The sequence below is a fragment of the Emys orbicularis genome, chromosome 1, assembly GCF_028017835.1.
Source record: "Emys orbicularis isolate rEmyOrb1 chromosome 1, rEmyOrb1.hap1, whole genome shotgun sequence".
In the NCBI taxonomy this organism is placed as follows: Eukaryota; Metazoa; Chordata; order Testudines; family Emydidae; genus Emys; species Emys orbicularis.
This window is the reverse complement of record NC_088683.1, coordinates 28,135,769-28,155,687: the sequence shown is the minus strand read 5'-3', so window position 1 is coordinate 28,155,687 and position 19,919 is coordinate 28,135,769. Positions and strand designations below refer to the sequence as shown.

The window sequence follows — 19,919 nt, the reverse complement described above, 5'->3', positions numbered from 1 at the left end:
CCATCTGTATAACACAAACCATAGAACTTCTCCAAAAGAATTCTGAGAGCATAGCTTTTAGAAAGACATCCAATTTGATTTTAAAATTGCCAGTGATAGAGAATACACCATGACCCTTGGTAAATTGTTTCAATGGTTAATTACCCACATTGTTAAAACTTTACGCCTTATTTCTAGTCTGAATTTGTTTAGCTTCAACTTCCAGCCATTGGGTTATACCAGGGGTATACCTTTCAGAAGTGGTGTGCCAAGTCTTCATTTATTCACTCTAATTTAAGGTTTTGCGTGCCAGTAATACATTTTAACATTTTTAGAAGGGCTCTTTCTATAAGTCTATAATATAGAACTAAACTATTGTTGTTTGTAAAGTAAATAAGGTTTTTAAAATGTTTAAGAAGCTTCATTTAAAATTAAATTAAAATGTAGAGCCCCCCGGACCAGTGGCCAGGACTAAGGCAGTGTGAGTGCCACTGAAAATCAGCTCGCGTGCCGCCTTTGGCACGCGTGCCATAGGTTGCCTACTCCTGGGTTATACTTTTTTCTGCTAGATTGAAGAGCCCATTATCAAATATTTGTTCCCCATATATGCACTTACAAACTGTGGTCAAGTCACCTCTTGCCCTCTTTTTTTAAGCTAAATAGATTGAGTGCCTTGACACTGTCACTGTAAGGAATGTTTTCTAATCCTTTAATCACTTTCATGGCTCTTCTCTGAATCCTCTCCAGTTTATCAGCATCCTTCTTAAATTGTGGACACCAGAACTGGACACAGTACTCCAGCAGTGGTTGCACAACTGACAAATACAACAGTAAAATAATATCTCTATTCTGACTCAAGATTCCCTTGTTTACTCATCCAAGGATTGCATTAGAATGTGAAATCAAGCACTGAAAAGTTGGGAAATGCCAGATTTACAGTTTCATGCAAAATTTTGGATGCACAAGGAGACACAACTAATCTGTGCAATCAACGAGGTAGTGATAGAGTTTTACTATTGTCTTTAATGGGAGCAAAGTAAGGCCAATGCTCAGTACTTCTGAAAATTCCTCAAAGTGTATTTACAATAACCTAAGTTTATAGTAGAATTAATCTTCTCATTCACAAAGGATTGTTATCCCATTTCTCTTTTATAACACAGATTAGGGACTCAATCCTGCAACTGGATCCCTGTGAGCAGACTGTTGCAGAGTCCTGTTTACTTCCCACACAGATCTACTTGCAGGACTGGGTCTTATGTTTCCATCTGACATAAAGTGTAAACATTTAGATTGATAAACCATCATACCATTTTTGCACAACATTTATCATTCATCAGTGAAAGAAGAATGACTATAGACTGATTTGGGGGATAAATGTATCCCAAAGTTACGTTTACCAAAGATTTTCTACATGTTTATAATATGATAATAGATGCAGTTAATCCCATTCCTTCTCTATTTATCATTACAGAGAGAATTTGGACTTATTTTTACAAAAATGCCAGAGTCATTTTACATTGTTAAACTTTCTGTTTTTCATTTTGAATGTTCCCTAAAAGGAAGTTATCCCTAGAAACAGCCATGATCTGCATCATTCATGACCCCAAGTTGTTTTGTGGGTCAGTAAAGAGAGTGTTTTAATTGGGCTAAATGGAGCATATAAAAAGACCAATGAACCATTGTGAGATTTCTTTGTATAAATCAAAACAGGCTCAACTGTTTAATTCTGCAATTGTCTTGGTCCCCAAAGACCCATCTTCAAAAATGGTAACTATTTTTATCATATCACGTATTATTTTTTTAAACGTCTGAACCACAAAAGTTCTTTCATCAGAATTAGATGTACATCAAACAAAAATGCTTTGCTACAGAATGTTTAAATTTATTGAAATGTAAACTAACCATACTTTTGCAGCCAAACAGATTAAATTCTTACGGAGCTCTTTGTTCTTCAGATGACACATTTATGTTTGTACCATAAAAGTATTTCAATAAATGTTAATTTGGTAGATTTTCAAATATTTCTTTGTAATCTACTATAAGATATAAAGTAAGATTTTCAAATACACTCAGTATAGGCCTAACTCTGAGGCCATTGAAGTTAATGTTTGAACTCCAATTGATTTAAGTGGTAGCAGCACTGAGCACTTAAAAAAAATCACACCTGTACATTTGGAAATAGTTTGAGGGGTTAAAAAAAGTATCAAATATAAACAAGATCAGCAATTGCGGTGGGGGTTACTGACAATTGTTTATTACTGGAAAGAAACAGTACTTAGAAATTAGAAAAGGAGACCTTAGGTAGTTGTTAGGTTCTGTCCATTCACTTCTCATTGCTAGAGCTGAGCAGGAAATGGTTTTCCCATCCTGTGAGTGTTTTTGAAATTCTGAATTATTTTGCCATCACAAATCACAATGAAAATTTTCACAAATCAATCATTCAAAGATCTTTTCAGATAGGGCCAACCAAGCATTTCATTTTGATTATTTTCAAACATTCCATCTTATTTTGACCTTTTTTATGTTTAAAACTTTTTTTAGGATAAATTAATTAAAACTTTGAAATGAAAAGTAATTTCAAATTGAAAAATGAAAGTTTTCATTTCTAAAATGTCAAAACAGGATTTTTACCAACCTGTTTTTCAATCAGGAGATTTGGAAACCAACCCTTGCCTGGGAACAGTTTTAATTTCAACAAACACCATTTTCTGATGAAAATGTTTCCTTGGAAAATTCCCGACCAACTATATTCACTGCCACTAGCTGGAGAAACAAAAACATGTTTTCTATGAAATGTGAGAAAAAGAGGGATCAGATTAAATTTTTTGAGAAGCATAGTATCTCTTTTTTCCTCTATTCAAGCACTGAATTAAAACTGTTACTCAAAAATGTTCAAATGCTACTCAAAAAGTTAAATAGAGGGCATCCCCTGTTATGGCCTACATGTTCAATGACTGCATAGTAGATATGATCAATGCAGTCTGCCTTTTAAAGTTTCAGTGATGTGTAAATGTCTTCTAAATTAACCAAAATGAAAATACAATGGAGGTTGCATTTACATTACATGTTATTTATTTATATAACACCAAAGTACTGAGAAAGGGTAATATTCAACAGCCAAAATAAATATCTCAACAACTTAAATAACTTTGTACAATTCTGCCAATTATTGTATTTTAAATAATATAATCTACAACTTTGCTGACATACATTAATTGTATGCTATTTAAGTTGACTGAATTTAAGGAACTGTTATTTTGTGGTGACTAGCATGTTTGAACAAACTGCTTTTCATTATACCACATGAGGTTTGAAGAAGTTTTTCTTTATAAAATAAACTGTTCGAAACATACAGGCTTACCCCTACCAGGTATCTGACTCTCAACACATTGTTGATGTATTTAGATGGGACATATCTGGAGCTGTCATTGGTACTGAATGTGGAACACTGGAGTCAGGTTCATCTATGGTATTCCTCAGAGATGGAGAGAGAAAACTATGTACTCCATATATGGACACTACAGGTTATGGGAACCTGAGATTTTACTTCAGCATGGGTGAGTATGTACTTTTAACATATTTGGGACATGCAAAACATATCAGACTCGAATTTGAGAATAAATTTGAAATCCTACAATCTGAACCAAAAGACGCTAAATATCTTCTAAAGATGATAGTTTTGAGTCACTCCACCTCTACACCGGTGTGACTTCATTGATTTCAATAGAGTCACACCAGTGTGAGAGGAGAGTAATACAGTGGAGAATCAGGCCCAATTTATTCTGTCTGAAGTGGGAGTTGTCTCCAGGTGGGAGCTATTGTGTTAATTTTAGAGAGAGAAAATGGGGTCCATAGAGTCACTGTCCAGCATTAAACAGTTTTAAACAAGGTTCAGGGTTTGGTATACAGAGACCTCAGCCTGCTTAATACCATGGCAAAAAAAAAATCCTTTTAATCTTTTATTAAAAATACAGAAAAGAAGGAAAAACAGTTAATGCAATTGAAATGTAAAGTATTAAATAAGGCTTTCATTTTAACAAATCCCTTGTTCTCTTTTCCTGTAGCTGGAGAGAGTCTTTACCAGGAATAAAGCCCATGTTTGACAGTCTCTTAGGTGGCAATAACTGTCCTTTTGGGGAAAAGTGAAGTTAGCTGAGATAGGCTGAAGCTGTTGTTGTTGCTTTGTTATTAAAGTCCAATCCCATTTTCTAGAAGACAAAACAAGACAAACACGCATGAATGGGAAAGGAAAGAACAGCAAAGATAAAAATGCAACTTTTTCTGTCTCTGATGTTGACTTTCACTTGCAACCTCACTGCTGGAAAAATACAGGCCCAGCACATGGTCTTATCAGCCACTCTGAGACCTGGCAAATATACATCGGCCTGTTTAGGGCATTGCTTTAAGCTGCCTCTTTCTGGTCCCGGGCTTACAGCAGTGTTGCAAAATATATAATCCTGGTCAGCTGAGCCAGACTCTGCTTAGACAGAAGGCAAAAGAAGAGGAATAAGAAAGATAAGAAATAAGGTGGGGAAGGAAAAGGACACATGAGATGGGGGAGAATAGAGCTTCACATCCTAGATGACATTTGGGATTCAGCCAGAGCTGGTGGAGGTGACAATGTCATCTGGGTCCCTCTCTCTGGCTTGGTCTCATCAGGACAGGATCAGAATGAAAAAGACCCAGGTTCCCAGGAAACATTGGGGTGGCAGCCATAATCGTGAATCTCCTGCAGTCACCAATTTTTCTCACAAAGTCTGTTTCTTTAAAAAAACCCAAAAGGGAGTGATGGGCGGAATAGGCCATCCTCTCATTATTTTGTTCGTCACTCTCGCCTAACTCCTGACTTGCCACATTTAATCCATTGATTTCTGATTCCACATCTGCGTTGTTGCCACATATGATCTCAACACAGTGCTTCAGTTATATCAGTAACACCTTTTTGTTTAGACTAACTCAGGCATTCTGTATTTCACTTTTAATAATTTTTTACAAACAACCTTATGTAACATTCTGGGTTGGACTTCTGTTACCTTTTTCACATCAAAGTTTGCAAACATTTGTTATTCCAGGTTACCTAACAATATTACAAACTTCCATCCACTTTCCCACAGTTAGGCTCACAGCTGAGGAAGGCCTTCTAGGCCTCAATTATTACAACAGACCATGTCTCTGTTAACTAACCCACAAAATGGTTTCTGCTCCTGAGCTACTAAGCCATCACCAGACACATGAATAGCTGCCACAATAATGTCTTCCACGAGGGTGAAATTCAACCCCAGAGCACAAGGTACACACAAGAACTCCACAATACTGAAATACTATATTAAATACTTAAGTGGTGCTGAGGATTGTGAGCAGACCTTTCACGATGGGATGAATTTCACCCTGAATGGTTTTCTTGGGGGGCAAAAGTAAACTAGCAAGAATAAAAGATGAAGTAAAGCAGGAAGTTTCCTCTCCAAATAAGAAGGCTGTTGTTAGTACAACTGTATTAGGCATTCGCTCTCACAAATCCAAATTCATACAAATGTTTGTTGGGTGTGGGGAAATCATCCAATATTTTGTTGTATTTTTCCAGGAATGTAATGTGTACATGTATAAATAAAGGAAATTTCACATGAAATTTATTCTCTCAACACAGTATTTAGTTTTTAGAAAATAGGGAAGAAAATAATGGGATGATAAAGGAGGAAGCATGGATTAAATTAGTGACCTTTCAAAGCCACCTTTTGAGTCAACAAGAAAAAAACCCTTAATTCATTGATTTAAAGTCCTGCTGTAGTTTCTCTGAATTGTCACACATCTCCCCTGTGTTACATGATTTACCAATAAAGTACAGGAAAGGGAGGTTGCCTTATTTCCAGGTCTTCCAGGCATTACAACACCTGCAAGAGAAACAGGAAAGAAGCTTTGTCAACCTTCTGAACTTACGGGAGAGGCTGTCAGTTCAGCAAGAGTGGTGGAGAAATTGGGTGATCGCATTGAAAACATAAGCTATGCCTGTTTGTAGCTAAATGCATAATAGTGTAAATATTCAGGGATACAAATAAAGCCTCACAGAAGCAAGTAGAGCTTTCATAGTCCAATGTAAGTCACAGCAAAGATGTAAGCCTTATAAGGCTTTTCAGAACACGCTTTGCTTATTCCACCCCTATAATTGGCCATCTTTGCTTGACAAAGCAATTGAAGTCTTTTATATCTGAAATCTTACAGACTATTTAAAAGAGTTTCCTCATCCTGTTTTTTAAACCAACCTGCAATGTCAGCCTGATACAGGAAAGCGTGAAACTTCCTTTTTTCAGTTACAGATACCTTGTTTTAATATTCATTATCCAGGATACCAAATGGAGCTATGCCAATAAAATATACTACCATTAGCGTCCATGTTGTTTAAAGCCATTCTATCTCTATTGCAGCATTTAAAGAATATGTCCAGCTCAGATATACCTCCACCAGGGCACCAGGGCCGGCACCAGCCGACCAAGCACGTGCTTGGGGCGGCACCTTAGAAGGGGCGGCCAATGTTGGGGTGGCGGGGGGCGCTCGCGGTGTTTTTGTTTTTTGTTCGGCGGGGGGTGGTTGAGGGGTTTTTTTTGTTTGTTTCGGCCGGGCGCTCGGTTGGGCGGCACGGCGCTCCGGGGCTTTGGCAGGCCTGGTGAGGGGCTCAGGGTGGGGGTTTGACCGGCCCGGCGCGGCGCTCGGGGGGGTTGGGCAGCACGGCACGGCGCTTGTGGGGGGTGGGGGTTTGGCCGGTGCGGCGCTCCGGGGGTTTGGCCGGCCCAGCGAGGCACTCCGGGGGTTTGGCCGGCCCGGCCCAGCCCGGCGCTCGGGGGGTGGCGGGGGTTTGGCAAGCTCGGCGAGGTGCTCCGAGGGTTTTGGCGGCCCGGCCCGGCGCTCGGGGCGGGGGGTTGGGCGGCGCGGTGCTCCGGGAGTTTCGGCGGCCCGGCGCTCAGGGGGCGGGCAGAGGTTTGGGCGGCCCGGCCCGGCGCTTGGAGGGCGGGGGTTTGAGCGGCCCGCCACTCCGGGGGTTTCAGTGGCCCGGCGCTTGGGGGGCGGGCAGGGGTTTGGGTGGCCCGGCGCGGCGCTCAGGGGTTTGGGTGGCCTGGCGTGGCGCTCGGGGGGCGGGGGTTTGAGCGGCCCGGCACTCCGGGGCTTTGGGCGGCCCGGGCCGGCACTCTGGGGGTTTGGCCGGCGCGGCGCTCGGGGGGGGCGGAGTTTGGCCAGCGCAGCGCTCGGGGGGGTTGGGCGGCCCGGCGAGGCGCAGCACTCCAGGGGGGGGCGGGGGTTTGGCCGGCGCGGCACTCGAGGGGTTTGGGTGGCCTGGCGCGGCGCTCCAGGGTGGGCGGGGGTTTGGCCGGCCCGGCGAGGCGCTCGGGGGCGAGGGGTTTGGCCCGGCGAGGTGCTCCGGGGATTTGGGCGGCCCGGCGCGGCGCTCGGGGCGGGGGTTTGGGCGGCGCGGGTGCTCCGGGGGTTTCGGTGGCGCGGCGCTCGGGGGGCGGGCAGGGGTTTGGGCGGCCCCCCCCGGCACTCGGAGGGCGGGGGTTTGAGCGGCCTGGCACTCTGGGGGTTTCGGCGGCCCGCTGCGGCGCTTCGGGGGCGGGCAGGGGTTTGGGTGGCCCGGCGCGGCGCTCAGGGGTTTGGGCCCGGCGCGGCGCTCGGGGGGCGGGGGTTTGAGCGGCCCGGCACTCTGGGGCTTTGGGCGGCCCGGGCCGGCGCTCGGGGGGGTTGGGCGGCCCGGGCCGGCGCTCGGGGGGGTTGGGCGGCCCGGCGCTCTGGGGGTTTGGCCAGCCCGGCGAGGCGCGGCGCTCGGTGGGGGGGGTTCGGCGGTGCGACGCTGGGGGAGGTGTTACTGCGGGGCAGCACTCTTCTTTTTTGCCTGTGGCGGCAAAAAAGTTAGAGCCGGCCCTGGCCTCCACGGCTGCTACCACATGAAAGCTTTACAAGTCTCTTGAGCTCTACAGATATGGAGATGCTGCCCCAGCTGAAACCCTGTTCCTTTGCAGGGGGGAAAAACAAGTCACAAACTCTACTGTGTCTAACTCCCTTTGAGCCCATGTTAATGACATTAGGGAACAGGGGCACACTGAGCAAGATGCACCGTGCATTTCCCCAAGCAAATTCTTGCCTGCCTGCGTGCCTGCTGGCCAGCTGACTGTTAGCCAGAGAGGAAGTAGATGAATAGATTCATGGAGTTTATGGCTAGAAGGGACCATTATATCATCTCATCTGACCTATGTGTTCCATGCCATTAAATTTCACTGTTCCCCTATATTCAGCCCAATAACTTGTGTGTGACTAAAGTATAACTCATGCTTAGCTAACTGTGCTTCCCAAAGTATCTGGGAAGTGCCACAACTATGGATAAATGGGGAAAGGGAGGAAGAAGGGGATGAGGGAACCTTTCCATACCCAACTGGGGGTCCACTTCTTGAGGCAGAACTGCTTAGGACCTCACTGCCATAACAAGGCTTTGGGACACAGGACTAGCACCCTCTTCACATCCATGAATGCCAAGTATATTGGGAGAGCCAGCAATAAGGTTGCTATGTTAATACTAGTATTTTTAATTTATATAGCACCTTTCATTCAGAGATCTCAAAGCAACTAACAAATTCTAATTAGTCCTGCCAACAATCCTATGGATTACATAAACATTATTCTCATTATACAGGTGCGCACAGAGAGTCTTGCTGAACTTGCCCAGAGTTACACACCAAGTCTGTGAAAAACGAAAATCACCCAGAAATCCTCCTGACTCCTAATGCCATTCTTAAACCACTACACCATGCTCCCTTCCATTGAGCAATGGGAGTTTGGCTGAGTAAAGACTGTCTCTCTTATTCCCTACTGAAAGTACTGTAAATCACAATTACAAATGGCATATCTTTTACTTCTCCACAATATTCACTAAGGGCTCTATTGTGCTAATATGTATCAGGAACTATGTAGCACCACCCCAGTGGTACCTCAAAGGGAGGCAGAGAAAGTATGGCTGCAACCACACCCATGAAGACAGTGTCTGGCATGCACCTAGTTAGCCTTGTTAGCTAGTGGAGTGAGGAGGAGGAAGAAGTAGAAACTATGGTCCCACAGGCTCTCTGAACCTCCCTCTGTATCTTTTGGAGAGGCTAGCCCTGAACAGCCCTGCCACTGCCTGCTTGCAAGGACTACTCTTGTGCCCAGGGCCCAGTACAATCTTGCTATATGGCCTCTGTGTTTGCACAGCACCAAACATGATGGAGCCCTGAACCTGACAGAGGCCTTTGACTCTAACCAGGATGTAAATACTAAATAATAACAATTCACTGATTTCTACCAGAAACATAGGAAATCAAACACTGAAAAAAGCAGAGCACTTCCATGTGAATAGGGTGTAAAATGCACAGATACAAACACCACTTGTGGCATAACATTGTTTTTATTAAAATTTATTTCAATAAACTGATAAAAATAGTTACTTAGGCTTTTCTGTCAAGGCCTTGATCTCCAGCATGGCCTATCTGATCGAATGGTTCTTATACATTATTCCATTGGGGCTTGTGTTCTTTTGTTTCAGATCTTAGTTTAATAATATCTAGGTGTAATTGTTTCATAATTATGGGAATTTAATGTGATTGTACTTTTAAATAACACGTGCTTCAATTATTTTGTTTCTCAAATATGTATTGTAAAGGGGGAACTTGTGATTCTGGAGAAGCCCATGAAAATGATGTCCTCCTCTATGCAAAGATAGAAGGAAAGAAAGAGCACATAGCTCTTGATACACTGACCTATGCTTCTTATAAGGTAGGTGTTATAGACAAAGATAGACAGACAACCTACATTTTTAAGCCAATTTGACCATGCTGAGTGTGGCATTCTACTGGGGTAATTCAACAAGAGCTTTTCAAGCAACTAACATATACAGATCACTCTGTTAGAAAGCATCTGAGCATCAAAATTCTGCAATGCTCACTACTTAACTCATTTGGTGCCAGGATAATAGACTAATAAGAAGGTAGCAGATAAAGAGGTTGGAAGCTTATAATTATTATAGCTATTTTTGAGCATGAGAGCATGCAGCAGCTAGATTGGGGGAATGGGAGTGTCAATAAAGGAGAGGTTTGTGCTGTCCGTGTGGTCTGGTAAGCAGTCAGGTAGGCATGGTAGGTTTGTGAAGCTAGCGTTGGGCAATAATTTTGCAGTCCTACTGTGATAGCAGATGTATCCTTTAAAAAGAACGTGCTGTTTTTGTTGTCTCAGAAAATATGGGGCTTTCATACGCGATTTCCAAAGAGTTCTCTATTGTGAAAGGAACACTTGAGCAAAATTCACCCTGGGTTTTGTCAAGCTTATACAACACCAATCAAAATATGAGAAGTCTAGATGAAAGTTAAAATTAGAGCTGAGCGAATAATGGATTTTTCGGTTCGCTGGCAATTGTGTGACCTCGCAGTCTCCTTTTTGGTTGTTTAGCACAAGCAGACAGACTCCCTGGAATGATGACACAGGCAAGAGCTCAGTAAACAACAGACAATGTATTTATTACTAAAAAAGGATACAGAGACAGCTCCATTCCTATTGCTGGAAAACACTTTTGCCTTCTCACCCAGGCAACAAGAATATTCACCCCTCAATTTCTTCTCAGGATTGCTTCCTGAATCTGGGTTCCTTCCTGCTATGAAGAGCCATATGCTTTAGGGGCTGTCTGTGGATGTGCCATACACAGAGCCCTAGCCAGCACAGTAACTCTGGTACAATATTTTTATTGTGCTGTCTAAAAGGAAGAAGAAAAGAAAGGAGTTACATATACATATGCACACAACATTGTTACAAACTAAACTACAGCATGTTTATACCTTACAGTACATAGAGGATATTGTATTAAAGGTCTAGTCTACTTAAAAAGTACTTTTATCACTTTCTTTTGTTAACACCTAAGATTACTATAACTATAAAATTTAGAGAAAAATATTTCTTTTTTCAGTCTGTTTACTTTATGTATTTGAAAGCACTTTGTGCTGAGTCAGTTTTGTTGTTTCACTGTAGTAAAGTTTCTCCTGTTTTTTGCATGGCAATAGGAAACAACCCACTTTAAAAAAAGGAAATTATTATTGACAACTGAAGAAAATAATAGGGTGACTCAGAGGCAGGGGTAGTCTCTACAACTACATTTGACATGTTTTTTTTCAAATCGACTACATTTACAGCTGAAAATGTCCCTTTAATATATTAAAAAAGACTAGTCATGTAGCTCCAGACACATGAGCTAAATTTCATCAAAAGAACATTTCCTTATATTTCAAACACGATATCCTCTCCAAATTATTCCATTCTATTTAAACCAGAGGTGCACTTCCATTGCATTTGCTAATGTGAACTGGAAGAGTTGAGAGGCAATACCATTTTCTAACGCACCATCACTGCTAAGCAATCAAGCTTAATTAGTATTTTTCAGAACACAGAAGACATAGTCCCTTCAAGGTATTTACAGTCAAATACTCTGATTATTGTAGGTGCTGAGCACCTCTGATTCCCAGGGTAGTGATGGCCATGCAGTGAGTTAAATGAGTTTTTGTCTGGGTTCTTTTGTGGGGAGATGGTTAATTTAATAGTCAACATGAAAGAAGCAACATGGATAATGGGCTAGTATTGTTTGGCCCCTTTGAAATTATTGCTGCTATTTTATAAACAGTACTTCTCTGTGTAATTTTTTTATATAAATCTAATTAGTTTAATTTCTTTTGGAGGTTCCATCTTTGGCTTCTGTTGTCATTAGTCCGGAGCTGCAGACTCCTGCTACCAAGTTCTGTCTTAAGCAAAAGAATCATCAAGGGCATAACAAGAATGTCTGGGCTGTCGATTACTTCCATGTCCTGCCGGTACTCCCCTCCACCATAACTCACATGATCCAGTTTTCCATTAATCTGGGCTGTGGAACTCATCAGCCTGGTAACAGGTACAACAGGCTAGATTTATCTTGCAACTAACCTGCTTTCTTATACTTTTTATATTATAGCATCTCTGAAATGATTTGGATATTTTTTCCTAGAAAGAAAGAAGGCAATTAAAAACAACAAATGTAAACAGGTTTGAGGCTTGCATGCAGCATCTCACCTAGCACCAGTCGAGTCTTGTTCTCATTGAAGCCAGCAGAAGGGTGGTTATTGACTTCAGGAGGAAGGACAACTGTATGGTTAAGGCACTGGACTAGTTCTCAGGAAATGTGCGGTCACTTCCTGGCTCTGCAGTAGATGCCTTGTGTGACTGTGGGCAAACCACTGAGGGCTTGATCCTGTACCAGTTGAAAGTCAATGGCAAAACTATCATTGATTTCACCGGTCACAGAGTGAGGGCTCAGTTGCTATTCTGTACAATGGAGATATTATTGTCTCCCTACCTCACTGGTCAAATCATGAAGTTCTTATTCAGGTCATATTCTGACACAACTCCAGTGATATTAATGGGACTTTTGCTGAACTAAGCATTAAGGACTACAGGATTTGGCTCTTCATGCTTTGTTGGGTGAAGATATTGGGTGCAGGGCTGGCTCCAGGCACCAGCGAACAAAGCAGGTGCTGGGGGGGGGGGGGCAATGGGAAGGACCTGCCACCGAATTGCCGCCGAGAAATGAAGCGGCGCGGTTGAGCTGCCGCCGAAGTGCTGCGATCGCAGCTTTTTTTTTTTTACCCTTCACCGCTTGGGGCGGCAAAAAAGCCTAAGCCGGCCCTGATTGGGTGTAGGCAAGAACCTTCTTGTATCTTATAAAAATAAATGTCAGCACATCATGGATTTCGCAAGGGATCAAGGTGTGGAAAAGAATAGTTTCCAAAATAGGCTTGCACACACCTCCGTGCTGAAGAAAGAGCAATGATGTATGCCTCTGAGTGTGCTATTGGCAACCCTGTTTACTAATCTTCCATAGATTATTGCTGCCAATAGCATGAATAATCCACACTGGAATGGTGCAAAGTGTCCATTGTCAGATCAGAGCTGTGTGGGCATAAACATGAGGACCTCACATCTAGGCCCAACTCCAGAACATTCCCCTCTGGCTTTTCTTTTAGAGGGGCTGCAAAGAGGTTTCTCCATGGAATCAGGGGAGGAACTTGGATAGAGAAAGGAGGCCAACAGCTGCGCCATGTTTCCACTGCTTCGGGTGGATTTTCTGGTGGTCATCTACATGCAATGACTGCTAGAATTTGTCCTGTCATATTTAATGGGTTATATTAGCAGTTATAAGTATTTTAACCATATGTGCCCAGGAATTTGAGAGCTAAATATAAAATGATCCTTTAAAGGAAAGTTTTCTTTTAAAAACCATAATATTTATTATATCATCTGAATCACAAATTTTCTAGTGGAGTTTTTTTGTAGTGTTTTTATGTTTTCATGTTAATTTTCTTCCCACTCACATAGCATTTCTAAGACAGGCATGAGCTCCTTCACAACAAAAGAAACACTAGGTCTCCATAAGCATGATTTGCATTTCACAAATAATTTGGAAGTGCAGATCTCCTGGCCTACAGTATTATTCATAATGTTTTCATTACTGGGAATGCAAGAGAATATGTTATGTGAATACAACCCTCCAAAGTATCAGTAGAGGTAAATCTGAAATGAATTGGCTGAAATCTCACAAACCATTTTAATATATGTTTATAAGATCATGACAATAGTTGTATAGTAAGACACTCTTTAAATAAAATCATATTCTCAGTAAATTATTCTAAATAGAAAAGTCATAGCCCAGCAATGTGGTGTCAGGATGATGAACTGTGACTTTTTTAATTCTTCATTTGTGTTATTTAAAAGAGTGTTAGAAACAAATTATGCTTAGTAAATTACTCTACGTGAATATTTCAATAAAGCAGCAAAGCTCAAATAAATGAAATGTTTTCTACATTACTTGTTGAAGGTTCGCAGAATGTTAGAAATCTAAAGCCATTCACGGACTCATGTATTATAAACACTTTATTTTAAAAAAATAAGCTGCAGTGAAATGCAAGGGTGGGGGGAACATGCCATCAGGAGCTTCATGGGAGCTGAAGTCCTCAAGGAACATTTGTGGATATATTGCAGGGAATGACACTGCATTGACAGGGGCTTGACTATATCATCTAACACAGTGATACTGAGACTGAGGCTCGGGAGCCACAAGTGGCTCTTTAATGTGCCTCCTGTGGCTCTTTGCAGCACATGATATTAAAACACCGTGTGATTTAATTATAAACCAATCTAAGTTATTAACCAATCAGGATGCTTTTACTATGTTGTTAGCCAATTGTAGAATACGTGGTCAGTCATTTTGCTGTGAGAATAATATATATATATATATATATATATATATATATATATATATATATATATATATATATATATATATATATATATATATAGGTAAATGAAACAATGAATTCATACTACTGTGGCTCTTTTGGATAATGTAGATCTCTAATTTGGCTCCTGAACCACAGAGGTCTGAGTATCACTGATCTAATGGGTCTTCTCCTTGTCTGATTTCCATCTGTCTGTATTCACTGGTACATTTCAGCAGCTATGTGCAGCTTTGGAGATACACAGTTTATGGCTCTGTTGTGTCACTAGAGCAGCTCTAAACATCTGGGATGCTGAGTCCAGGTGAGCTTTACCTGCTCTGTCACAGTCATGTGATACCAATTGGGTAATGCTGTTCTCAGAGATGGCTGTAGTGGTGCCTCTCCATCCAGCTGCTATGTAGATAGACAGATGCACTGAGCAGTCCCCCCCACTCCCTAATGCCAGGCATTGGTTATTCTTTTTATGACTGGCATTCAGTCATTGAGGGAAAGACTGTAATGACAGTTGGATCTGATAACTATCAGAGAGTGAAAAGAAAAAAGGAGCATTAGGTGGATGACTAATATTGTCTCCCCTGTCTTCTAAATATATACCTATCTGGGGATTGATAGTAGCAGAGGTTTTGCCCACACTCGATATTTAAAGAAAAGTAGAAAGAAGGAAAATCAGTCAGTCTCTTCAACAGTGAGAAAACTCATTGGAGTTAGTCTAACCCTAAGGCTACTGCCAGTGTGCTACTCCCATGAGCAGTGTAGCCTCAGGTGGGGATGGAGGGACAGATCAAAGACAGAGGGTTTCCTCAACAGGAGCACAGCTGAAATATTCCAATACCTGGGGGGTTGTCTTCTATAGGTGTATGGAGACATTCTTTCCTCCGACAGGTTGGCCTGCTATAGAGCTAGTATCCACAGCCTTATGCAGGGTGCATGGATTAGAGAGTCCTGGATATTTTGAGCTATAAAGGGTTTTATATAATTTCCTAATCAAAGCACCTATTGTATGCCAAAAATATTTCAGTAGTGCTGTGCTACGTGCTTGGGCAGTCAATCACTTGGCCTTTTAGTCCAGATAGCTCTGAGTGAAGGAAATATAAATAACATAACTCATTTGCTTTCTCAATCTAGTGACTCTGCCAAGGAAATAATTCATAAAATCTATTAGCAGTCAGTTCAGTCAGACTCTCCTTCTTAATATTTTTCTTCAGTACTGCACTCTGACTGGTTCTTACTAACAGGTAATACTCCTGGAGGAATTCTATGCCAAAAAATTAAAAATTCTGCACATAATATTTTAAAATTCTGCAAATTTTATTTGACAAAAATAACACTACATAATCACTCCAGTTTCAATTATTTTGGTAATTTATTTCAAAATATCTGTCAGCAAGTAACAACACAGACACAAAATTTCCCCCAGAAGTAGAGTTAAAGAAACCCCTCTGACAACCCAGTTCCTGTTTCTCTGCCTCCTCATCGCCCCCCCCAAAACCCAACCATGGTCCCCCCCATCCAATACACCCAACACCCTACCCTCCAGAGCCCAGCCGCAGGGCCCCCCCAGCTCAGATACCCACTCCCTACCCCTCAGAGCCCAGGGATCCTGAGGGAGAAACAGCCTGTTGCTCGGTCACAGGCTTGGGTGAAGTTTCCTGTACGCCGCCCTCTCCTTCCCTCAGGGGATGCTGGGAACTGCAGCTGCCAGGAACCCTCTAGCTCCCTCCCACTCCCCCTGGCAGTGTCTTCTATGTGTGAGCTGTACTCTGCCGGGTCCAGCGGCCCCTAGTGGCAGCCAGCAGCACTGCAGCCCATTTCTGTGGGGGAAAGGAAATTCTGCGCTAAAACATTAATTTCTGCAAAATTCTGCATTGGGCAGTGGTGCAGAATTCCACCAGGAATAATGTAAGAGTAACATCAATCCCATTTAAATACAACATAAAAATAAACGTGTAATGGCAAAATAAGGACTGCAATAATTGTTTTCACCTCTATCAGTTAAAGGTGTTCATATATGGTTTACGTTTTGTTGTCTTTAAAATACTGAGCTTGCTTCATATTTTCATTTTCAGTGTTTTGCCCTCAAAGGCATTTCATATTTCAACATCAGAGATATCAATTATTTAGCAACCAATGAGTTTTAAAGCTTTTATATGTTGGTGCTACAAATGCTGATGTATTATATTTAGTCTGAGGTGAATACTCTGTTTATGTTGTTAGTGTCTACTTGGAGTTTTCAACCAATCATGGCCGTTCCTGGTCCTTACTTCACACTGAGTGCTTGCCTGAGATATGTGCTGGGTCTCATCTTCCTCACAGTACCATCTATGCCTCTGAAAACTACAGTGGGTAAGAGAGTTCTGTGCAAAACTAGCAGAGATTCAAGACTACAAAAGGAAGTAAATCCTTTGTGACAGTGGAAAGCAGTAAAGAAAGTGTCCCCATGCAATCTTTCATTTCTGATTAACTGGGGATAGCAAGCAAAGGCTACCCAGAAATGAAAAGTTATATACCTCAGATTGTTTTTGTTGTATAGCAATATTATTTTTCTGATGCTACAGGCAAAAATTACATACATACATACATACATACACACATACACAAAATGAGGCAAAATTTACTTGAGTTTTTGTTTTGATTAATCTATTAAATTATAATAATAAAGGTCTCTTCCACCTATGGCCATGTTTTACATGATCCACATCTTTTACTAATTTGGAATTATGACATTTGGAATACAATGTACCTCCGGATTTCAGTAGCCAAAAATTGTGATCGTAAATATTTTGTTGGGTAGAACAGCATATAGAGGTTCAGCAAGAAAAAAATAGCCATTGACTGGGTGAAATGTGCTAATCATGCATTAATCTAACAGAAGAAAAATAAAGGGCCAGATCCTGTTCCCAATTAAGTATGCTTGATGCTACTCTGGCAGTGCAACGTGGACTTAAGTGACCATCTGTGGATTCCTCTTGCATAGGGCAATCCCATGATGGCACAGAGCTGACATAACTGCCTGTATCCCACCTCCCAGCTTCCTTGTAGCCCTCGGAATAGAGAGCAAGTCAGAGGCATGACCATGGAAGGGAACATAGTTGGAGTGCCTTGACGGCCATTACAATTGATCATAACTTACAGCAGACATGAGATGCTCAGATAATTATAAGGATGACAGCCATACAACTACCTAGAAGTTTCACTAGTGGCCAGAGCCATCCCCTGCCTGCCCGCCCCAGGATTGGGTGGCTGTAAAGGTGGCAAATAGCAGTCTTGATCCCCTCTTCAGGTCCTGCTCCAAGTGGAGCTCAGCCAGATCCAAGGACTTAACTCTATATGTAGCTTTAGAGAGGTCCACTGTCAGGGAAAGGTTCATTATACTAAGCAGTTCAAGGGCAGTATTAACTTTGATCATTTGAATAGAAACAACAGCATATTTTTGTTTGTTTCATTTTAAATGCTTTAAATGACATATATTGTAATGTATTAAAATACCATGGGCCAAATTCTCCTTTGGGTAGCTGTGGGGTGGGAAAGCGATTGGGGCACTAGCCTGGGACTTGGAGTTAACGATTAAAGATTTTTTTTTCAGGAACAAATATTTAATATTGGGCTCTTCAATCTATCAGAGAACGATATAACGCAATCCAATAAATGAAAGTCCAAGCTAGACAATTTCAGACTAGAAATAAGGTGTACATTTTCCATGGTGAAAGTAATTAACCGTTGGAACAATTGACTAGAGACATGGTGGATTCTCCATCACTGACAATTTTTAAATCAAGATATTTTTCTAAAAAGATCTGCTTTAGGGATTATTTTGGGGAAGTTCTATGGTCTGTGTTATACAGGAGGTCAGACTAGATGATCACAGTGGTCCCATCTGGCCTTGGAACCTATGAATCATTTACAGAGCACATAAATCTGTAGTAACTGCATTGACTTGTGAAAGCAGAATTTAGGTCCATATAAGTATAAAGTTCTTAAAACTCTTCAGTGTAAAATAAATGTCAGCAATGTATACTAATATTTAACAACTACCATTTAAAAATGCGAGAATTTATGTGTGAAATGTATTTCAGGTGGAACCGAATAACTATTCCCCTTCCCAGTGCAGCATTAACCAGAAATACCAGGATTCGATGGAGACAAACAGGACCAATCCATGGAAATATGTGGGCGATTGATAATAGTTAGTATTCATACCTGTTATCATCATGTACCATTCAGGTACAATTTCCATACACAGTTCCCAGTAGACACATATTTCCCAATGTCATAAGGCAGGGATTTGCAGATTGTTAAACATCCATCTTATTTGCACTTGGTCACCAGTCTTTAATGAAGCTAGAGGGGAATCATATAATCTGAAAAGGCAGTGGAATCAGAAGATAAAATGATGTATAGAGTGGCAGCGAGCAAAATGTAGATTATCTTTTTTTTTTAATTGAAAGCTTTCTAAAAGTAGAATATTCGTGATGAGGGGCTAATATAACATTTCCTCTGACTGCTTAGATCCAGTTAACATAAGTAGGTACTACATTGTGCTATTAAGAATGTGTACTGTACTTCCCTAAGTAACAACTGCAACATCTGGGATATATTATACCTGCTAGACCCAGAAGACCTTAATAAAGAAACACTGCCACCAGCACATGGATGACAGCTTTTGCATTGTGTACAGTATTTGATAGGGAGAAGTATCTTCTATGATAGTACATTTCTCTAGTTCCATTTTAGAGGCTTATTTTTACCTAAATTATTTTCTAATACCTATAAATACATTTTTTTTTTTATTGTGCATTTATTTTGAAAAAAACAAGGCGACAATAGGAGTCTTGCAGTGAATCACATAGTAATAAATCTTACAGTCATGGAAAGTCAGGCTCAGTCAGGATAGGAATATTTAAAACAGAAACAAGTACTTTGTGAATGCAAGATTTGTATATCCCTGGATTTATACCTCATATATAACAATGACCATATATAAGGATGATACTGAGAGGGCCACAGCTAATTAAAAGAAAGACGTTCTGCTACAAACCAAGGTGCAGATATATTTGTGGAGCACAGGAATTTGTTTTTCTAGGTATGTAGATAAAAATGCATTATATTATGAATGCATATTTTATAGTCTGAAACTTCTGGTTAAATTGTGGGGTGCCACAATTCTTAAGACGCTTTGACATGATATTAGGGAACAGCAAGATACAGCACATTTTAATTTTAATTTTAAACAAGCTATGCTCCCAATATCACTACATTTTAAGTGTTACAAAGAAGCCCTTTGGCATTTTGAAAAAAGAAAAGCCTTTTGAAACTGCCAGGATATTGAAATGTAAAAAAAAAAAATATTGAGCTAATGAAGTAGTTAATTTCCATCACGTTTTTGGAAATGCTATTTCCTTATTCCCATTAGTGTGATTTAGTATCATCTCAATATTCCCAAGGCAGTATTAATTCTTGTCTAGAATATAGCGACATTATCTCAAAAATTAAGCAAAATGAAGGGTAAGTCAAAACACTGATGTCTATGAAAGGTGAGAATATATAAGGATATACAAAATGTAGCTGTCAATGCAAGTTTCTGGAAACAACAGAATGATTCAGTCAATGCAAGTCTACAGA

The 19,919-nt window shown here is 41.0% G+C and overlaps 1 protein-coding gene across 3 annotated transcripts in view; it reads left to right on the top strand.

Annotated features, from left to right (window-relative positions):
- Nucleotides 1-19,919, top strand: part of RELN (reelin) — a 469,941-nt gene that overhangs the window by 299,010 nt on the left and 151,012 nt on the right. For all 3 annotated transcript variants that reach the window (XM_065399319.1, XM_065399303.1, XM_065399311.1), the window contains 5 exons: nucleotides 3,385-3,536; nucleotides 9,656-9,768; nucleotides 11,712-11,920; nucleotides 16,515-16,643; nucleotides 18,374-18,483. In XM_065399319.1, the coding sequence (XP_065255391.1) occupies nucleotides 3,385-3,536; nucleotides 9,656-9,768; nucleotides 11,712-11,920; nucleotides 16,515-16,643; nucleotides 18,374-18,483 (713 nt within the window). The remainder of the gene's footprint in view (nucleotides 1-3,384; nucleotides 3,537-9,655; nucleotides 9,769-11,711; nucleotides 11,921-16,514; nucleotides 16,644-18,373; nucleotides 18,484-19,919) is intronic.